This window comes from Stegodyphus dumicola, chromosome 4 (assembly GCF_044657685.1).
Source record: "Stegodyphus dumicola isolate Sdum_Otavi_A_Nest chromosome 4, ASM4465768v1".
Classification (NCBI taxonomy): Eukaryota; Metazoa; Arthropoda; class Arachnida; order Araneae; family Eresidae; genus Stegodyphus; species Stegodyphus dumicola.
The window spans coordinates 157,783,666-157,806,894 of record NC_140771.1 but is presented as its reverse complement, the minus strand read 5'-3'; the positions used below and the strand labels follow the sequence as shown (position 1 = coordinate 157,806,894).

At 32.3% G+C, this 23,229-nt stretch overlaps 1 protein-coding gene across 1 annotated transcript in view; it reads right to left on the bottom strand.

Annotated features, from left to right (window-relative positions):
* The window catches only part of LOC118196152 (NF-kappa-B inhibitor cactus-like), a 53,985-nt gene that overhangs the window by 5,567 nt on the left and 25,189 nt on the right, over positions 1–23,229 (bottom strand). The window contains exons 3-5 of the mRNA XM_085815637.1: positions 21,259–21,376; positions 11,800–12,058; positions 7,133–7,221 (exon numbers count right to left, since the gene is read on the bottom strand). Of these exons, the coding sequence (XP_085671763.1) occupies positions 7,133–7,221; positions 11,800–12,058; positions 21,259–21,376 (466 nt within the window). The remainder of the gene's footprint in view (positions 1–7,132; positions 7,222–11,799; positions 12,059–21,258; positions 21,377–23,229) is intronic.

Sequence of the window (23,229 nt, the reverse complement as noted above, 5' to 3'; positions counted from 1 at the left end):
CTTCAAAATAAAATATAAACAAAAGTTAAAAATTTGTATATTTATAAATATATATATATAGGTATATAAGATTGAAATGAAAAGGACAGTTAAAATTAGCTAAAGCTTTAAAGTACATTTGATGCAGCTAATTCCAAAGTTTACAAGTAATACCAAGTAAAAACAATTACACTAAACAAAAGCAGTTAAATTTTGCGTGAGAAAACCTACTGGATATACTAAAAAAAAAAAAAAAAAAAAAAAAAAAAACTACACACAAAAATCAAAATTGGTACTTTGAAAATACTAAAAAAATTTTAAAAAACCTATACAGCAAAATCAAATTTGGTTCTCTTAAAAAAAAAAAAACCTAAACATTTTAAATACAGAGAAATTATATACAAAAATTAGAAATAAATGGTCAATTCACTTAGTTTGAGGTTTCAGACAAATCTTATCAAAGGAAAAGTGCCTGAAATCTCCAATTAAGCTAACGACGTAGGCACATTTCGTCGAACTAAACCATCAAGACTGAAAACGGTAATCTATCTATAAAATTATTTAATTAATTCATCTTATTCTAGCGATGTCTCAATAGTTTTGTCCATTTTCCCGATGTGATTTTAAAATATAAAAATTGAACAAAAAGATCAAAGTTATAAACTAATACAAGAAAAAAAATTTTTGCAATAAAAAAATTAAAATCATATAAAAGATGTAAGAAAAAAAACCTATACATCGTAGCATGGGACGGCAAATGTACAACAAAATTAAACAGTTTAAAACCTTTTGCAAGTATTAAATATACGTCATTTTAAGGGTGAGCCCTTTTAATGAAAAGAATAAAAACTTTGTTCAAATGAAAAATAGTGACAAAAAAGGGGGTCCAGCTAAGACCAAAAGGGTAAGAATTAGAGTAGAAAAAGACTGACATACCTGCATCCTATACATTAGCCTTCTATCTATTTATCTATATATATAAAAGGCTTTTCAGCTAAGAAACAAATAAACAAGTCTGGCAGCTGAAAACCATTTAAATTCACTTACTTATGCAGCATATCAATGTAAAACATGAATAAAATAATTTATGCAATACAGAAGATTTGTTTAACATATTCTATGGTCACAAACATTGGCTTGCATTTCACACTAGAAATCTACTTGAATTTGAAATGATTTAATTAAATTAATTTATTTCCAAGATAGTCTGATAATGCAAAGTCATTTTGATTACTAATGTTTAATTATTAATATTTTATTAATTAAGTAAGTGTGCTGATGCAAAGTAACATTTATTAGAGACTAAATTTTGTATTTATGCAATATAGTTTACATTTTTGATGATATGCTCTTCCTATATAAGTCTTTTATAATGACAATAATGCATTGGCAGAAGGAATATCCCCTGCTTTTAATAACAGTAAATATACAATACTTATATCGTGTTACAGCAGTTCTTTTAGCTCTCAAGAGAGTTAGCATAAAATTTCAACTATATTTAGCATGTACAGCATGTTCAGAAATGAAATTTAAGCAACAAATATTTTCTTCTTTGAAAAATAATTCAGTGGCAAACAAAAATGAGAAATCTCGAGTTCTCACGATAGATAAATGTTGATTACCAACAATGATAAAAATATCAAAATATCAATTTTCATGCTGCTGTATCTCTGGATCACTAAAATTATTGTTTACAATAAGTGTTAGTAAAATTTTAGTGGTTATCATTGCTTTAACTATTAAAATATAATAAAGCATACTCATTATTTGATGGAATACAGAATATTCTGAGATATTATTCAACATTTAGTTTTATTTGCAACATTTGCACACATATTTTATTAAATTCAAATTTATACAGAAAAGAAGCTTTCAACAACTGATCAAGTTTATTCACATTAATTGATAAGCTTTGATATGCTTTATTATCACTTTTTTCATATCAGCAAAACTCTCTTTGATAGAATACTCTCGAAATTTCCACAGTAGAAGTATACAAAGGGGTACTTTAAAGACAAACTCTTAACATGTATCAGCAAAACCCATTTGTTCATTGCTACTTTCTTTGTAACTTCAAATCTGGGCTTAATGGACATAGTTTGAGTCATTTTATTTATATTGTATTCAATGATGGTACTACAAACATTGGACTGTGAAGGAGACACACTACTGAAATTAACTGTAAAAGTTTACAATTGGGTGCCCCTTGTTTCTTGGCGATTCTTTTTTGACGCCAAGATCGGCACCAGGAAGGCACTATTTCAAGATGGCCGCTACACAAAACCAAAATAAGAAATCAAAGAATTGTACAAACTCTGTGTCCATGTACACATCGATCTGTTTTCACTTAAAAAAAATCCTAGAATTGCACAAACTAGGCATTGTGCACTGCCTTAAATTTGTCCATGTGCACATCAATCTATTTTCATTTAAATAAAATCAGGAAGTTAAAACCATCATGGTAACCAAAAGTATTTTCATCATGGTAACCAAAAGGTTTCATCGCCAAAACTTAAAAAAAAAAAAAAAAAAAAAAAAAAAAAAAATTGTCGCTAAGCGAAGGGGCACCCAATTCTACACTAGAGCCAAATTAACCTTCATTTACGAAGGCATATAACTGTGGATCCTGGCAGACACAAATACTGTTGTGTATGAGTTTGCAGGGGTAATATAAGACACTCTGCCCCTATGATTAATCCCTTAATGGTTAGATAAGCTTCAACAGTATGATGATTTTGTCCTCTGAAAATTAACATGTGAAAGCTATTGCTTCTCTGCTGTGTAATCAACCTTTCTAGTTCCATAATAATAAAGCTGGCTTGATTTTATCGCCAAAAGACATAAATATTAATGCCACTGTTAACATGAAGTTCCTACGAATTTGGATGAAGACGAATTAGCATCATAATTCTATCACTGAAGCAACAATCTGCTTGGTTAAATGATGCATGTTTGAGAAACTTCATATGCAACAAATCTTTAAGGGTCTCTTCCATCACACACCAACATACCCTGTACAGTTTAGCAAATTTAAGCCAGTATAAACTGTACTATTAGAGGTTAAAAGTAAAATTCTTGCAGTACAATATGCCAGATTGCAGTGCAAAACCATGTAGCTTGAGTGACTTGTTGAAAGTTACCAATGGCTTTAAAGAAACAGCTAAGATGGTTTATGATATGCACCTAAGATAGTGAGCTATTCCTCCGCAACCACAAAGCACAGTTAACACTGCATTGTAATGAAAATGCAAACAGAAATTATTCTAGAAATTTTAAAATGATGCAACCACCTTGGCACAGTCTGAAGATTTGTAAGAGAAGAAAAAGAATGATGCTTATGATTTCAAAAAAATTATTTCACAATGTAAGTATTTTATATTTTAACTTCATATTTATCTCAGAAATTAAGCAATAAACCTACTTACAAACGAATTCTTGTTTCTTTTTCTCTGGAGGAAATTTAATAGCAATTGCTGTTAGAACAGATTCAAAGCAATTGCTTTCTTTAATGATCTGTAGCAAAATATAATAGCATTACTGCAGAGAAATTACTGCAGTTTCTCCTCTCACAGACAAATTCCACATATTTCATATTAAGTTTAAAACAAAAATGTATTTTATCTACAAAAACTACAAATCAAAAATTAAATAATAAATTTATTATATATAATATACATTTGAATGATTTTTTTTATTTATTAAAATTTGGTGAAATTTTTTAAAACCCGAAGACTTGTTACGCACATTATTGCCAGAATCAGGCAATTTCTACCAAGATGGTTGATACTTACATATTACAAAGTAATTCTAAACTAACAACTGCATCATGATGCAAATGCTTCAAAGAGTGCTACTTTTCTATGCATAAAAATCGGATAGTTTGAGACAAAAAAGCAAGATTTATTTTACGTAAAACTGACATTAGTTAAATATGCAGCAAAAAAGAATTATAAAAAAAAAATCAGGTATTTTTTGTTCCAGGATTCTCTACCTTAAGTAAAATGAAAATAGATACAATGTATTAATTTTGAACTTTGTAAATATTTATACAGAATGCCACTGCTAATTTTAAATCCATTAAATAATGCATGTTCAAGATAATGTTATTCCAAATCCTTTTTAACCCACCAGTCTCAGAGTGGTTAAAGACTGCTGAATGCTGGTAGTTCATCTCGAGTTCGAATTCCGATAAGTAGGCTGGCTGCAGGGTTGGTTTTCATGGTTTACAACATATATAATATGAATATGAGCCAGTTTACTTTAGAACGTCCTCCATGAAAGCATTCCTCCTAAACATATAACCCTCCAGTGCTTTGCCATATTCAAATAATCAAACCAAACCAAATCATTGTTTAGGGTTATAGCAAGTTTTGCTCACATGAAATCTGAAATAACACTATGAAATACTATGTTAAGAAATTATTTATTTTAAAATAGCACTATATCAAAATTCCTCAAAATCAGAAGAATTAAATTAGACAATCTTTAATAAAACTTCTATACACTTAAGATATTTTTGTTATTTAAAAATAAATTTAGAAATGTATAAAAATTTTAGAAAGTTGCCACTTGATTTTTCAGATTTTAGCTTAATAATTTGAAAAATGACAATTTTTTTTATCTTTTCAGTATGAAACTGCAAACAAAATACTAGAGGAAATTTTTTATGCTTAAATAATTACTTTCATAATACTAATGATCCAAATTAGAAAGATTTATTATAAATAGTTACTACTTTTAGGATAGAATGTGGAAATAACCAACTTAATGGAGAGACAAAAGACTACTAGAAATTAAAGTTAGAATTTTGATTTACATATTCTTTTATCTTATACACACAGATATGTAAGATAAAACAAAATATGATGGCAGCGCTAAGAAACGATTGGCGACCTCAAAATTAACTATTCTAGATTTTATGTTCTCCTCCTACATTCATCTGTTCTCCCAAATTCGAGATCTTTACACGTTACATAACAACCTAAAATTAACCAATTGCAGCTTAGTTATATTTATGCACCTACTCAGTATAAATACTGCTTCACAAGCAACTACGCCATTCGTTTTCTTAACTTCTGTCCTCCCAACATTTCCATGCTGCTTATGTTTTCTTGTCTAAGATGCTTACGTCACACCTGTACCTTTAAAGCCAGTGTACATAAAAATGATTGTGTTTTAACTATGATTGGATAAATGTTCATCAAAATAATTTGATATGTGTGAAAATAAAGATGGTAATTCGCTGAAATTAGTTTGTCTTCTTCCTGCATTTTCCACACAGTCATCACGACTACACAGTAAAATATGACATATATGTCTATAACATGTACACTGTGCAAAAAAAAGGGGGGGACAGTTCTATATTTCTCGTTCTATTGGGCCCACTGATAAAATTCAAATTGCATTTTTCATGTCTTGTAAGTGCGACTTAGGATATATATTAGATTTATATATAGCATCATTCTATTCTAACATAGGTATTTTGACACAAAATTGGACTTTTTGTGAAATGACATGCAAATTTTTTTCCATATTTTGATTCTACAACTGAAATTACATCTAAATATTAAATTTTGTAAAATTTGGTGCAAAATTTATGGAGAAATTAAAAAATTCATTTTGCAGTATTTTTTTCAGTTTTCGCCAAGAATAATTTATTTGGCAAACTTCTTAATGTATAGCAATCAATTTTCCCTTTCTTTTTTTTCATTGTAAACGAAAGGGAAAATAGCCATCCTTCATACTTTCAAGTAATTTTAACAAAGTGCATATTATCATTTGGCGTTACTATTGCTAAAAAAAAAAAAAAAAAAAAGAAGATGCCAAATATCAAAATGCTCTAATATCTAAATTCATCTACATCTTAGACAATTTTGAATAAAAAATTCTAATCTTTTGCAGGTGTGCCTAGAAATACAACAACTTTAACATGATAAAAATTTTGTAGGTTATGATAAAAAAATTTTTTGAAAAATTTATAAAATTATTTAAAAATACAATTTTTAATAATACATAATTAAAAATGTACAAATGAGATTTGGATTAAGCCTAAATTTTGAATTTTGGAAGAAGGAATCAGGTAAGTTTAATAAAAAAAAGAGATATTATTAAATATATATCAAATTCAATTAACATTGAGGAACTAAAATTTTGAGAGCTAATTTAAAAAAAAAGTACTCATGTGATTTGTACAAAACTTGGCAGTTTGGCATAATTTGAGTCATAGAATCGAAATATGGAAAAAAATTGGCATGTCATTTAAAAAAGGGTTTGATTTTGTGTTAAAATACCTATATTAGAAAAATGCTATATATAAATCTAATCCATATCCTAAGTCGCGCTTTCAAGACATGAAAAACGAAATTTGAACTTCGTCAATTGGCCTAGTAGAACAAGAGATAGAACTGTTCCTTTTTTTTTTTTTGTGCTATGTACATACAGAAATGTATCATATTTTATTGTGATTGATATAATGTATATAATAATACCTACTCCCAGGTATTTAAAAAAAAAAAATCTACCAGTGGCTTTGAATAATCATTGCAATGAAAATATATTACAATGCTAAATCAGAAAAATTTGATAGTACAAGAATCACAAATTCTGCAAAAATTATTTTTCATAAATACAAATATACTCAATTACACTTTAGACATGGTTCTAAATTATTCAATTTACATTTTATGATAAATATATGCTCAACAAAACTTTGATTTCCCATTTTTGGCTTATATGATTATGGCAAAGACTCAAGGGTTATTTAAAGAACGTGATGCCTTCATGAGGATTTTCTAAGGGAAAATGGCTCGTATACACGTTTCACATGGGGAAAATTTAGAAAACGTCGATGCAGCCAGCCTGTTCGCGGGATTCGAACCTCAGACCAAACTACCAGCATTCAGAGACTTTACTGTTCGGCCTTTGGTGGGTCTCTACCTCGTAAAAGACTGTCTGTTAGTTTGTATTTAAGTTAGGCAAGGGGGGAAACTATGAAAAAAAAAAGTCATGCAGCTAGTCAGTTCGCTTTCAGCCGATTTTGGAATGAACTTTTAGCCTATGGATTGTACTGATTGTATATCGTAGACACATTATGCACAGCATATAAAAGTAGTGCAGAGAAATATCCAAGCACATTTGCAAGGGATGAAATTACCTGGTCATCTATATCAGCATGATGGTTGAAGAGACACTCCATAACTTTCTGAAAGCCTCCTGCTGCAGCAAGATGTACACAAGATTGACCTAAATGAGAATAATGCCCAAGTTTATAAAAATAAAGGATAATTTACATCACCATGAAAAACATAAGATGATGAAAAATAAAATCTTTGATTTGATTAAATATAATATCTTTCATGTATGCATTTAATCCTCCTTTTGTAGCAGTTGCTCAAGAGTGGTAGTACTCATCCAGACGAGCAATAATTACCATAAAACATAGGTTTGCATTCGATTCTGAGAGGTAGAAAAGAGGAAGTAGAAATGCATTGAGTAAGAACAAAGAGACTATCTCCTAAGACTATCAAGAATTAACCATATGAAAATTTGCACCGAGGAGAAGCAGCGTTTTACTTTTAGTTGGTACCAGAAAGTCAATCAGAGCAAATGGTGTCATTGAATCAAAGCATTACTTTGGTAACATCAACGCCTCAAAGTATTACCTTGGTAACACTGTCCAAAACTTTTCATGAATGTTGTGGCAGAGTACACGTACAAGGAATTGGCAAATATTCACCTCACATACGTTGAAGCAAAAGGGAATGGACGCGAAGCATGAAGATTGTACGAGCAGCAGTTTCCAACTTGTCGGACTCCAAGTCATACAGCCTTTTCCAATGTCGATCAATGACTGCGAGAAACCGGTTCTTTTGCCATCTCAATAAGCAATGCAGGACGTTCGTGAAATGCCCATATGCCAGAAATGGAAGAGCGAGTTGTCGGCATTTCGAGCACTTTCTGCGAGTTTTTCACTAAATAATAAATCTGATTGTGCAAATTTTCGTCTCGTTTATTCGCTTTCTCAACACTGTTTTAGGTTCAGGTTGGAATTCTAATATTTTTCTTTTCTGCCTCTCAGAGTGGGATGCGACCCTATGTTCCATGGTAATTATTGCTAGTCTGAACGGATACCATCATCCCTCTTAATTTGTAAAAACAATTTAGAATCACCCTATATATACATACTAGCACTTATTTTAAGTACTTGTACATCCCATTTTCTTTATGTGCTATGTGATAAAACATATTTTGACACAGCAGTTCTTGAAGAAAGAGAATACAATAAGAACCACTAATAATTTTTAAATGTGAACCAATAACCAAGGAAGAAATTGCACTAAAATGTAAAAAATCAATGTATAATTAAAATTAAGACCAAGATTTTATCTGTATTATGGAATACAGACTGAAAGCAATTAAAAAAATGTAAGCTTTCTCATACATAGGCTACACAATAACAATTTGGATATCCCTGTTTAAGAAATATTTTGCAGAGACCTTTCTTTTCAATTACTTCAGTATGATCAACTAGTAAATTTCCTCATAGTTGCAATAAATATTTAATTCATTCTTTGGTTTATAGTTTAAATTTACCAACACATGCCTTGAAAAATGTGTGTTGTACAACTTAATGTTACTGATCATTTCACTCTCGAACATCTTCTCACTGGTTTCTGCAAAGTGAAAGTATGTTTTATTGTCAATCAAGCAAAAAGTGTAACTGCTGTAAAAAAACGGATAAATGCATATATATCCCAAAATTATGCGAGAAGTATGGATAGTCAGCAGTTTACAACCACAAAAAAAGGGGAGGGGATTTCATGATTTTTTTTTTTTTTTTTTTTTGTGTGTATGGATTCTGATACTTTATTTCCTATGAATAACATGAAAATGACAATCGCGATAAATGGATGAGTGACAGCCAGTGACAATTACCATCAAGGGTGTGCCATTGATGGATCTAGTGCTAATGGCTCAAGCCAAAATATTTCCTGAAGAAATGGACTTAACAACTGAATGCACATGTTCATCAAGCTGGTTAATAAAATTTAGAAAATGACATGGTATGAGGCAGTTAAAATTTTCGGCAAACAATCAGACTTCAGCTGATACTGAAGTAGCTGAACTATTTGCAGAGGAATTTATCAAACTCATTACTAGCGAAACATTTTCTCAGAACAAATTTATGATGCCCATGAAACTGGCCTTTTCTGGCAATATACACTACAAAATACTTTGGTGACTTTTGTAGAAAAGCCCCAATTGGTATCAAAGATTTCAAAGTGAGACTAATGATTTTGGTTTTTCTGGCAATATCATGAGAAAGGCACCATAAAAGCCCTAACTGGTATCAAAGATTCCAAAGTGAGACTAATATTGCTCTTTTCTGGCAATAAGTGCTCCAAAATATCTTGGGATCCTTGCATTAATGCTCCAACTGGTGTCGATGACTTCAAAAGTTAGAATATTGATTTTATGATTTTAGCACGTGCAAATACTGCACAAATCTAAAGTTTTTGTAATCGGGGGGGGGCACACAATTTCATATATTTAAAGGAGTAAAGATTTTCCACATTATCAATCATTCGGATAAAAAAGCACGGATCACATTAACATTAATGAGCCACTAGTTTGAAAATCATTTCATAGTAGAGGCTTGGCAACTTTTGAAATCAATTTACGAGATGTTACTTTGTTTATTGCAAATACACATGCTCCCCACCTTACAAAGTTTTGCAGATATACAAACAAAACTGAAAGAGCAAAATTTGTTTGGAATCGAAAAGAGAAACAAATGTACAATACAGATTGTAGCCAAACATTTGTAGACAAACAAAAAATACAGATTGTAGATTCATATTTTTCAAAAACTCTTTGAAGATGGGTTCTTTATACATCTCTCTTTTTTATCATATCGAAGTATGGCTGCTTTCAAAGGGCAATGTCTTGAAAAGAGTTTCCCAGTTAAGAGAAGGACTTTTCATGTATTTGCAAAATGAGAAGTCAACAAATGAGAAACTTTTTTCTGACTTTCTTTGGCTTCTGAGGCTAGCTTTCCTTGCTAACAATTTCGAATATCTAAATATTTTGAACAATAATTTGCAAGGTTACGAAGCTAATATAATTACAGCTACAGATAAAATTAAAGGATTTATAAGAAAAAATAATGTATGGTTGACTTCAATCAGCAAAATGCAGCTTGGATCATTTCAAAAACATCCAGGAATGTATGGAAGATTAGTAAAATAAAAAATGTATACCTATAATATTAAAAATGTCAAGCATATTTTTACATACATGTAGGTTAGTTTATTCAATTTTAAAAAGGCACAGGTAGAAGTGAACAGAACCAGAATTTCACCACTGGTCGTACAGCTACAGTCCTGCCACATAAATTGCGCTCAATTTTAAACAACAGTTCCATGACTATTTCAGATGAATTAAAGACGGATATTGAACTTGTTTTAGAGGATACTTTTCAACAAGCTGAGATACAATAAACATGAAAGAAAAACTTATTGGATTATCAAATGATGGAATGTTGAGATTGGAATTTTCCCTCCAGAACACAGAACCAATTTTGGACCCAAAGGATGCAGGAATACCACCAGTTGTGAATGTACCACCAGTCAAATATTTAGTTCCATTTGTAACATCATATTTATATGAATTTAGCTTCTCATCAATGTGTCTGCCATCAAAAGAAAAGTAAGAAATCACCTCAGACTTAAAAATGTTACAATGTGTACCAAATACAGTCAAGATTTGAAAAGATGGTTTCGGAACAACAGGCATATGGGTTCCACTAAAATACTTTATTTTCCTATTTTATGTTTTTGAACTTGTAAATATTTTGTCTAAATTCAAGGATATATGATTTACATTTGCAAATTTTTTAGTTAAATTATATGGAATTTTTTTGCTTATTATATTTGTTTTAGTTTTATTTGTGCTATTAAACTAAATAAATTAACAAGGTGATTTTGTTTTATTTTGGAACTCATGACCCTCCTTGTACTGCAGCATGGCTCTCACTTTGGGAATCACTGCTATATACAATAATTAGAAATAAGGCACTGTCTTATTATTAAATTTGGTACTTTCTGATTATTCAACCAATCCCGAAAAGAATTCACCAAGACATATAAACCATAACGTCACTAAAAGGCAGCACAGGGGTGTGGATTTTGACTTTACAAATTTGATAGTAATTTTTTTAGTTAGCGTTTAATGAGTTAAGGCATTTTTTTTTTTTTTTTCTTGTAAGGAATTGTAACAGGACTGTGAAGTTTGTGACTGATTGGGGTCGGGGGAAATTGCATTTCTTCAGAAATGGCCTTTTGCTTATCAGATTACCAGTATGAATGCAAAAATTCACATTCCATGAGGTACTTCATAAATAATTGAATTTTACAGATTAAAATTTGCAACTCTCTGATTTTCTTTTATGTGAAATATTTCTGCATATATGGACAGAATGACAATGTGTGCAATGCCAAATTATTCTGCAATAGGAGTTTCTGCAATTCTATGATGATTTTTCTGTGAATTTCTATGATGAAAGATTGCTGTATACACAGAAGGGGGTAAGTAAGTTACTATGGAGATTTCTTGCATTTTTAATTTTGTTAACTGTTTGCTATCTTAAATAATTCTCAGTGTGTTCCCACTTTTTAAAACAATTATTGTCTTTTGCATCTTGGGCTCATGAAAAATTAATTGCCAATAACTGCCGAGTTTTCGGAAGGACTGGACAGAAAATCAGAAAGTACCTTAAATTCTTATAACATTGGAAGTTTCATAGTTATCCCACAAACTTACCATCATAATTTTTCATATTTATGAGATGGGATAAATTATGATCTTTTAAATATACTTGATATGAACATCCTGCTTCATGTACTTCTGATTCTGTAATTGGTGCAAGAATAGATTGTACGCAATCTAAGTCACCACTACGACAGGCAATGTGGAGGGGAATGTTACCACTATGATCTTGAATGTCAAGAGTAGCACCAGCAACAACAAGCCTTCTAACAATATTAGATTTCCCAGTTAATGTTGCCAAATGCAAAGGTGTCTAAAAAAAAAAAAAAAAAAAAAAACACAATACCAGTAAATATAAAATTCAAGCATGAATTATATATATCTATTAACTCAAGAAGACCAGCTAAAATAAGTATGTAAATCAATTCACATAATCATTAGAATGCACAGTAAAAAGGTTAGTACTTTCTCTGAAAATCTTTTGAAGTTTTAAATAACACAATAAAATATCATTTCGATGAAACCATTTCATAAAATAATTGTCATCCTCTGAGAAAAAGATTCATAAAACAATATTATTAAATAATAATAAAGGTCCATTACAACTGCAAAGAAGGACAATTTTTGCAGACAGCAGATTATCCATCACAAATGCACTGCAGTGGCTTCTTCAGCAAAGTGCAGATGGCCTGAAATTCCTAAGTTGTGATCTCTTCATGGAAGAAGTGCCCTTTTTTTATGAAGAGATTTTCAATCCCTATAATCTACATAACTTTGGTCCAGGAGAACTACAAGCCATATGGTCTTCTTCTATAACATCATTGCTTTGCTATTAATGAATGAGTGGGTATAATGGATAAATATTCAGTCATTTTCTGGAGGACAACGTTCTCCTGATTTACTCAATGACGTTCCCATGCTAGCATATTGACGGTTATGATTGCAATACAGCAGGATTCTAACTCATTACACCATTCATAAACACGAGTATTTTGATCAGGACTTTGGAAATTGATGATTTGCGTGGTGGGCCTGTAGCGTTGTACCCATATTCACTTGATTTATCTAGCATTGACTTTTTTTTTTTTTTTTTTCTGTGAGGGATCTTACAGGCCATTGTGTATGAAATGTCTGCTGATTCTGGCATGGACCTTGTGGCAAGAATCATCACTACCATGGCTAATATTTGTGAAATTCAATGTAAATACGAAGACATTTGGCAATCAATGTGATGTTGGTATTAAGTATGCATCATTGTGGATGCTTAATACCAACCCATTTGCATTAAGTGGAGCTTTAACCCATTTGCTGTAAAACAGTATTCTATTTCTATCAGCCACTGCATTATTAATCTTTTGGGTACATTTGGCCAGTGAGACTCATCATGTGCTTGCTTCGGCGAAGTTACGGTGGACGATCCTGACTCGTCATCTGAATTTAAAAAACAGGCCTTGATGTTTGCGGTGATTAATTATATCACCAACATAAGTATATTCCAAATAAAATGTATTAAATTTACATATTAATCCATATAGCGACAAATTAAATCTGTCCCACGGGCATAAAAATCTTCAAATAATTCAGTACTCAAAGGGTTAAGGTTAATTTGCTTAATAAAACATTTAATATTGCTCTCCATATTGCATGCTTGCTGTGTCGTTGCATCTCTTCCATCTCCTGTGGGTGGCATACCTGGTCATACTTTTCGATGCAAGAAAAGTTCATTTCAATGTTCTCTTTCCTGCTCAGAGTTTATATGAGGAGTTTTGAAACACTCCACATTTTAAAATTAATCAACTTCTGTCAATATTACCAAAAGTATTATATAAGAAAAATATTTCTATTTAAGTGAAAGGCACTTGAAACTTCGCATTGCACATATTGAGATACTTCTTTAATGTAGCATCTGTTGTCCTGCACACTGGGCATGTATTGTGTATTCCAGAGGTCCGTGGTCCAATTCCCAGTGAAAGCTTTGTTTCTTTCTCATCTCTCCTGCTCTCTTTTTTTTTTTTTTTTTTTTTAAACCTAATGTCTCTACAGTGGCACACGGACTAAAAGGGTGGTGGATGATGATTTTCCACACCCAGGATTTGACAATTGGGTCCCCTAAAAACCCCAGCTGCCCTTTAAAAGGAAGAATATAAGGTATTTCTCCCGCCTTCTTAGTATGCCTTTGTAGTGCAGTGGTTTGCATGCTGGGCGCCTATTCCAGAGGTCCGCAGTTCGATTTCCAGGGAGGGCGTTGCTCATTTTTCATCTTTCCTGCTTCCAATTAACCTTCCAATTCCTGCTCCCAATTTTGTCTCTACAATACATACGTCAAACAATCAAAGGGAGAATAACAGGACTTAATTAATTAAAATTCCTTTGAGGAGGTATTAAGGGACATTGTTGTTTGATCTGATAGCAGCTTAAAATTTTATATTGAGAAAAGGGAAAGAAAGAAAAATATAGCGAAACCTTGGTTTACGAATTTTTATTCATTCCTGAAGGTCATTCCTCAACTGAAACAATTCTTTCAATAGGATTTAAATGAACTCTTCCATAGGACTCAATTCATCAAACGGATCAGTTTGTTCCTGGATCACAGAAAACTGTTTATTTAAACTTTGCACCAGTATGTTACGCATGAATCCATAAAACAAAACCAACGGATACAAAAAATTTAATCCAAAACAAAACAAGATAACCACAGCATTAAACAAATAAAGCAGAAGAAACACTTAATTTCATTCTATTGCATCTGTACAAAGGAAAGTGTACAGCATAAGGGAAAATGACAAAGATATTATTGTTTGAATGTGAAATTCCCATCATTTCTTGTTAAGCTCATTTTTCATTGATCTCTGGTAATTTCTATATGTCTTGATTGTTTACTTCACTCTCTGTCTGCAACCCAGTCTGGTAATAATCTCCTCCTAGCCAAATTCCACATTACTTACTGCTAGGCTTTGTTAGTGAGAGTTAATTAATAAAAAATATTATGATGATTAAAGAAGTTCCTGAGAATTAATTATGCAACAAAGATTACCTCAAACCACATTTGAAAATCATATGTCACCAACTTAAGCATTCATAGCTCAATATACAGACAAAAGTCGTTAATCCGGACTCGTCGGGACTTCGGCGATTCCGGATTATAGATCATCAGTTTAAATCTAGTAAGATGGCATGCAGAAATTACAAAATTAAAAATATGAAACCGTAATTTATGAAATAAAGAACAATTATGATCTAAAGGGTATCAAAATTTACAAAAAGAAAAAGCTTAATATTTATTTGTTTACTTTATTAAACATTTCCTTCAATGTAAGTTGCTTCATTTCATGTTATAATACTTTCTCTTTAATTCTATTAAACAGACATAATTTCTTGTTTAGTTACAAAGTTCCACTGTTCAAGTCCTATAATTGCTGTGTTGAGAATACCGACTAATTTGTCGATCGAAATGTTTTTGTTTTCAAGAGACAGAGTACATCGAGATGAAATACTACACTTAGTAAGGAATTATAAGCCAATTAAAATAAAAACATCTGCCCTGAAGATAAGGATAGTGCTGACAGATCAACTTCCAATCCGTAGCGTGAAATTGATAAACAGATTTCGGATTTCAAAACATACTCTCGCTTTGTAGATACAAATTACATATTAGTAAATATATATCGGAAATTCTATTTGACATAATCGAAAGTTCAAGCTTACTTTTATGAAATTGCTCTAACAGTCTGCAAAAAATAATAAGCCGGATCCAATTTGTGTGGAGCAATTAATAACGGAGGCGATGAGGCTGTACAACCCCCCACTCACCCCCGCTAACTGTGATTGGACTTGATCCAAAAAACAAGGAGAAACATTCTCTCCTTGTATGACTCACTTCTCGCGTTATGCAATGGACAGTAAACAACGCTTGTAATCATCTCTAGATATTTTTTTTCTTCATATACCTAATAAATATGTTATTTTGTGTTTGCTAATACAATGATCGTGTTCCTTACCTCTGCAGCTTGGATTACACTTTATTAAGGTAAGAACTTTAATTCTGTTTTATTCATCTGCTCGTCTCGATTTAGCGAAGTTGTAACAGTAAACAAAAATGAACCACGAATACCTTCAACAAAAGATTATGAGACTGAAAATATGTTTACTTCAACTAAACGCATAAAATATATCGATATAAGCCATTAAGAATAAAAAACAGAAAAGATACTTTACCATAAATCATCGCTGGATAATCCGAAAAAGGAAAAGCCAAGCCTGTCTTCAAAAGCGAAACAAAACTGCATAGTTGCGTACTGCGCATTCGAAATACAGAAGCAGAAATGGCTACTAGCTGCGAAAATAAATATTCGATCATGAAACTAAACAATAACAACTATCAAGTATGGAAATACAAACTTGAAATGATCCTGAAAAAGGAAAATTTATGGGATTTAATAGCAGATGATACACCAAAAGAAATAAACGTCGAATGGAGAAAACGAGATGAACAAGCACAAGCTACCATTAGTTTACTCGTAGAAGACAACCAAATCGTACACATAAGAAATAAAACGACAGCCAAAGAAATATGGAATGAATTAAAGAAAATACATGAAAGAAAGAATCTTTCCAGCAAACTTTACCTTCTGAGAAAGCTGTATACGTTAAAAGCAGAAAACGAATACAAACTTGAAGAACACGTCAACAAAATGCTCGAAATCGTAGACGAACTGCGAGGAATCGGTGAAGAAATAAAGGACAGTCACATTGCAGCGCTCTTACTAAGCGGCTTACCAAAAAGCTACGAAAATCTCATTACAGCTTTAGAAGCACGCCCAGAAGAAGAACTAACGCTGGAATACGTAAAAACGAAACTCATCGACGAATGCCTGAGAAGAAAAGAAGTAACGCGAGCAGAAGAAACGACTGCCTTCAAAACGAATTTTAACACAAAATTCAAGCATTTAAATCAACGAAGATGCAATTATTGCAAAAAAATAGGACACTTAGAAAAAGAGTGCAGATTCTTAAATAACCACAAAGAAAAAGATAAAAACGAAAGTAACTCATTTTTCAAGAATGAAAAGCAAACGAATAAAGGAAATTATGGAAATAAACAGAAAACGAAAGTTGCTGTAAACGAGGATACACATGAAGATGAAAACGAAAATAAGAATCATGAGAAGACTGAGAATTACACGTTCGAAGTCACCAGAGAAAGAAAATCTCAAAACTCAAACTGGTCAGTTGACTCAGGCGCTACTTGTCATATGACCGATAACATAAACTTTTTCACCAAATTGGATAGAAGCAAAACTGAGCAGATAACAATTGCTAACGGCACGCAGATGAAGTCCGAAGGTATAGGAGAAGGATACTTATACTGTACAGACGACGAAGATAACGAAATAGAAGTGAGACTCATAGATGTTTTGTACGTTCCTGACCTAGAAGGAGGATTGATATCCGTACGAAAAATTACAAAGAAAGGATTCACAGTTGAATTTGAAGAAGATATTTGCAGAATAAAGAAGAAAAATAAAACCATAGGAATTGCTAAAGCAGAAGGAAATTTATATACCGTAGTTGAATCGCAAAGAAAAACAGCCAAAATTGCAGCCGCAGAAAGAGGAGAAGATAGTATAGATCTTTGGCACAGAAGGCTAGGACATAGAAACTATGAAGCAATCAAGAGGCTAAAGAACGATGACCTGGCAACCGGAATAAGAATTGACGGAGAAGCCAAAAAGGAAAAAGAATGCGAATGCTGTATCAGAGGAAAAATGACTGAATTGCCGTATCCCAAGCTAAACAACTATAGAGCGAAATCAGTTCTAGACTTGATACACTCAGATATTTGTGGACCAATCGGTACAACATCACTAGGAGGAAAGAAATACTTTATAACATTCATCGACGATCATTCGAGATACACAACGATCTACTTGCTAGCTACAAAAGATGAAGCTATCTCCAAGTTAAAACAATTTGTAACCATGACGAAGAACAAATTTGGAAAGAAGCCAAAAGTCTTAAGAACAGACAATGGAGGAGAATATACAAGCAAAGAGATTGAAGACTATCTAAAGGAAGAGGGAATCGAACATCAAACCTCCGTAGCATATTCACCGCAACAGAACGGTAGAGCAGAAAGAAAAAATTGATACTTAATGGAAATGACAAGATGCCTGCTACTCGATTCAGGACTCAAAAGAGAATTTTGGGGTGAAGCCGTAATGACAGCCACCTATCTACAAAACAGGCTACCATCAAGATCAGTTGAAAAAACACCGTATGAACTATGGAATAATAAGAAGCCGAACCTAAGCCATATCAGAGTTTTCGGCAGCACAGCTTATTGTCGAGTTCCAAAGCAGAAAAGAAGCAAACTAGACGAAAGAGCAGAAAAAGGAATTTTTGTTGGATATAGTGACCGTACTAAAGGATATAGAATTTACATGCCACATGCAAACAACGTTGTGATCAGAAGAAGCGTAATATTCGATGAAAACAAAAAAGAAGAAATGCCTTGTCAATCAAATGATCAGCATGAGGAAATAGAATGGCCTTTTAAAGAACCACGTCCAAATGATATTACAGAGGAAGTAATTGAAACAGAAGAAATTCCCCCATTACCGAGAAGATCCCACAGAACGACTAAAGGAATCCCACCAAACAGATTCTCATACATGGCTAAGAACGAAGAAATCAAAGTTCCTAAAGACTGGGAAGAACTTCAAACTTTTCCTACCAAAGAAAAGGAACTGTGGTTAAAAGCTACGAAAGAAGAAATGGAAGCACTGAAGAGGAACAAAACATGGGAACTAGTCGATCTTCCAAAAGGAAAGAAAGCAATTGGAAACAAATGGACATTTAAAACAAAATCCGACGCTTCAGGAAACATTATCAGATATAAAGCTCGTTTAGTAGCTAAAGGATATTGCCAAAAATTTGGGCACGACTACGACGAAACATTCGCACCAGTCGTAAAATATACAACAATAAGGACTATTTTGGCAATAGCAGCTCAAAGGAAAATGCACGTAAATCACTTCGATGTAAAAACAGCGTTTCTATATGGAGATCTGAAAGAAGATATATATATGAAGCAACCGGAAGGCTACATCTCTGCTTCAGAAGCAAATAAAGTCTGTAAACTGAATAAAAGTATCTACGGACTAAAACAGGCAGCCAGAAACTGGAATCACAAGATAGCTGAAATCCTGCGCAAACAAGGATACGTTCAAGGAAAGGCTGATCCATGTTCCTTCACACTAATCGAGAAAAACGCAAGAACTTACATAATCGTTTACGTTGATGACATATTAGTCGCGAGCGACAAGTGCGAATCAATTCAAGAAGTTGAACGAATTCTCAAAGAATATTTCGACATTCGAAATCTTGGAGAAGTGTCTACATATCTAGGAATTGAAATCAAAAGAGAAAAAGACGGAAGCTTTAAACTTCATCAAGCTAACAAGATTAAGAGTATGATCGAAAAATTCGACGGAGAGTCACCAAAGAAACTAAGCTATACACCCATGACTACAAATTTTACGAAGAACCAAAACAACCAGGATGACATTTTCCCCGATAATCGGAAGTATAGGGAAGCAGTGGGAGCACTTTTATATCTAGCAACAGTATCAAGACCTGACATAGCAAATTCTGTTGGAATACTTAGCAGAAAAGTAGAAAATCCATCAACATCGGACTGGAACCGTATCATTAAAATCTTACGATATTTGAGAGCTACAATTAATTACAAATTACATCTAAAATCCAATGGTGCACCAGTCATCAAAGCTTATAGTGACGCTGATTGGGCAGGAGATACCTCTGACAGAAAATCCACATCCGGATATATATTTCAAATAGGAAACAGTACGGTATCATGGGGAAGCAAGAAACAAAATTGTGTCGCCCTATCTTCGACAGAAGCCGAATACATCGCTCTAGCCTTAACATTGCAGGAGCTACAATGGATTAGACAACTGATGGGAGATTTAGGTTTCGCTCAACAGGAAGCGAACATCGTATTCGAGGACAATATATCATGCATAAATCTTTCCCGAAAAGAGAAAGGAAGCAGTTACACCAAACACATCGATGTGAAATATCATTACGTATGTGATCTACAAAATCAAGGAATTGTTAAATTAATACACTGCAACAGTAAAATGATGTATGCAGATATGTTCACAAAACCTTTGCCAAGACAACAGCTGGAGTTTTTATTGAAAGGAATCGGGCTTACTTTGGACAGAACAGCTCATCGAGTAGGAGATTGTGGAGCAATTAATAACGGAGGCGATGAGGCTGTACAACCCCCCACTCACCCCCGCTAACTGTGATTGGACTTGATCCAAAAAACAAGGAGAAACATTCTCTCCTTGTATGACTCACTTCTCGCGTTATGCAATGGACAGTAAACAACGCTTGTAATCATCTCTAGATATTTTTTTTCTTCATATACCTAATAAATATGTTATTTTGTGTTTGCTAATACAATGATCGTGTTCCTTACCTCTGCAGCTTGGATTACACTTTATTAAGGTAAGAACTTTAATTCTGTTTTATTCATCTGCTCGTCTCGATTTAGCGAAGTTGTAACAGTAAACAAAAATGAACCACGAATACCTTCAACAATTTGAAGATTAAGGAACAACGCAATCTGTAACATTAACTGAATTAGATAATTTTAGCTTAGTGTATAACTCCGTTACACATTAAACGTGCATACGCACAAACATATTCGCAGCCGTAAAGGTCTTACGCGCTCTCGTAAACGCCTGTGCGCATGCGTGGACGCGACGCATGCGCAGAAAGTTTGTAGCTTTCAGGTCCGGATTATGGGTGTCCGAATTAACGACTTTTGACTGTACTGGTGTCGTCATCATTTGAGGTATTTTACATTCAGATAACTCATTCAGGAATCAAACTGCTTGGGATCTTAGTTTTCAGTGTACTTTTTTTAAAATCATAATCTCACTGAATATTATTCTTAACATAAGATGATGATGGGTGGCAATTGATATTGTCTAAAAAATTATGATTTTTAAATTCCAGAAAATTGTGATTGGACTTGAAAACTAATTGGAAGTCTTGAATGGTAATTCTACGTTTAAGTTTGGATTTCAGTTTAAAATTACTTTACAGTATATTTTTATGTTTAACTCATGAAAATAAAATTATTTAAACATGAAAAGAATCTAACAAATATAAAAACAATTAGAAAATAGTACAAAAAAATTTAAATGCCATGAATTTATTTGAAGTTTGCAAAAGAATTTGATATTCATAAAAGCTGAGAAACTCCAAAAAAATTCATGAAAATTTGTGAATTTTCTACCCTAGGTAAGACTCTATACCCTAATCATGATAAAATTCAGGACATAAAATGGCATTAATCTACTACTTAACAGCTAAAAAGGAAACTTTTAAACTGAAAATGAGAAAGCCGAGTTACTCTTTAATTACTCTGTAAATAACTCTGCAAAAAGAGAAAACATTAAAAAATATTATACTTACTTGATAAAGATCATTACTTATATCCAAAAAATCTGGATGAGGAGCTAACCGAATAAGAGGAAATATTATATTTCTACAGTTGCTAAGTGAAGCCTCTACAATTGCTAAGTGAAGAATCCTATATAAATAAAAATAAACATTAATATTTACTGACAATGCTGGCATATTTCAGAAATACACAAATGTATTTTAAATATTACACACTGCAATAACTCCCTGATTACATAAGTAATGCATTTTGTGAACTTTCATGTAAGTATGCAAGTCAAACACATAAATTGCTTAAATGTAACTTTGTAAGTACAGCAATATTTAATATTATCTCTTTCTGTATATATTATTTACAGTATTATTTTGTAAGTCAATCTCGTGAATATTGTTAGAATGCCAGAAATACAGGTCAGGAAAAGGAAGAACTACATTTTTTTCTAATGGTCCAATTCATGGATTTCAGCAAGAATGTTATGGCTTCTGCATACTTATGTAATTGCAAATTAATTTTGTGTACTTATGTAACTGCAAATGTGTATTACATAAGCGGGGATATTATACACAATGAGAATATTGGCATAAAATAAGAATGACAATAATATATATACAGCTTCATGAAATTAATTACTGATTAATTTATAATCCATTTTGTGGGAAGTCGCCAATGTTTACTTTTAAAATTGTTACACTGTTACATTTTAAAAAAGTAAAAGAATGCATTTCAAAATTGGCAATGAGAATACACATTTTAAAGATGCAATGGTCATTTTTGTTTTTATTATTCTTGCACTTACCATGCAATTGAAAATTTGGACCTTACCTAATGGTGAAACATCTTCCATACAATTTCTTCAGGAATGAGGAATCATTTACATTGGAAGAAAGTGCATGAGAAACCATAAAATGAAGTTCTACTTCAATTCAAAAGAAGTACCAGAATGGAGATGCAAAGATCCAGATTTGAACATTTCTACGTTAACCATAAGTATAATTTTATTGATTCTGATACTAGTTATCATACTCTAACTTCTGAAAAGTTATAGGACAGTGTGAAACAGTGAACGTAACAATTAGATTCTTATTTGAGTTAATATGGCAGAAGCAGAATCCTACAATACAAATCTTTTCAGATATTTTAAATGATATCCGCAGTCTCATGCCTCTGCATTAATCTTAATTCCATAAATTCTCTAACTGATATTTTATTTTTTCTAATTTCTTTGGTAAGTTGCTTAATTTACATTAAAAATTTCTAATTGTACAAATATCTGTCACGCTATTTTTTTTCCCTTGGATTTTTCTTCAACTAAACTGTATCATAATATTTTGGCAATTATTGTTATGCTTCAAATTTTTCACTAGATCATCAACTTTTGGTGATATTTGAATCCGGTCCCGAGTATGGCAACCCTGTTGACGTTGAAAAATCTTTTGCTGGAGCTCATCGGTTCGTGAAGATAGGGGGAAAGATAAAATGGTGAAAATTGTTGAACTGAATTTCGGCAAAAGGAAACATCACCGTGGCCATCCTATTGAGGGGCAGTGGGTATTCGGAGGTGTAGAAAGAGGGATTTGTGATTTTATTTATTAGTGAACCATAGTATGAATTTTCTGGATAGTGTGCCTAGCTGTCATATAAATACAATAGTGATTACGTGGCGGCATTAACAACTTATGTTGCATTTTCACAACACTTTCTTTTTTTTTTTTTTTTTTGCCTTCTGTATTATTTCTTTGATAAAACTTCATTGTTCCAGGGCAAAAAAAAAAAGCTGTTTCTCTCACATTAAAATTTTTTAAAAAATAAGTTATTGTTTCGGAACTGTTTTTTGCAAAGTTTTTTCTTTTAATTTTGAGTAGATCTCTCAGAATTAAATGAAAAAAACTTTGAAAAAAAAAAAAAAAAAAAAAAAAAAAAAAAACAGTACCACACAATCGATCAAATAATTTTATGAAGACACAGCAATCTTCTGCAAACAT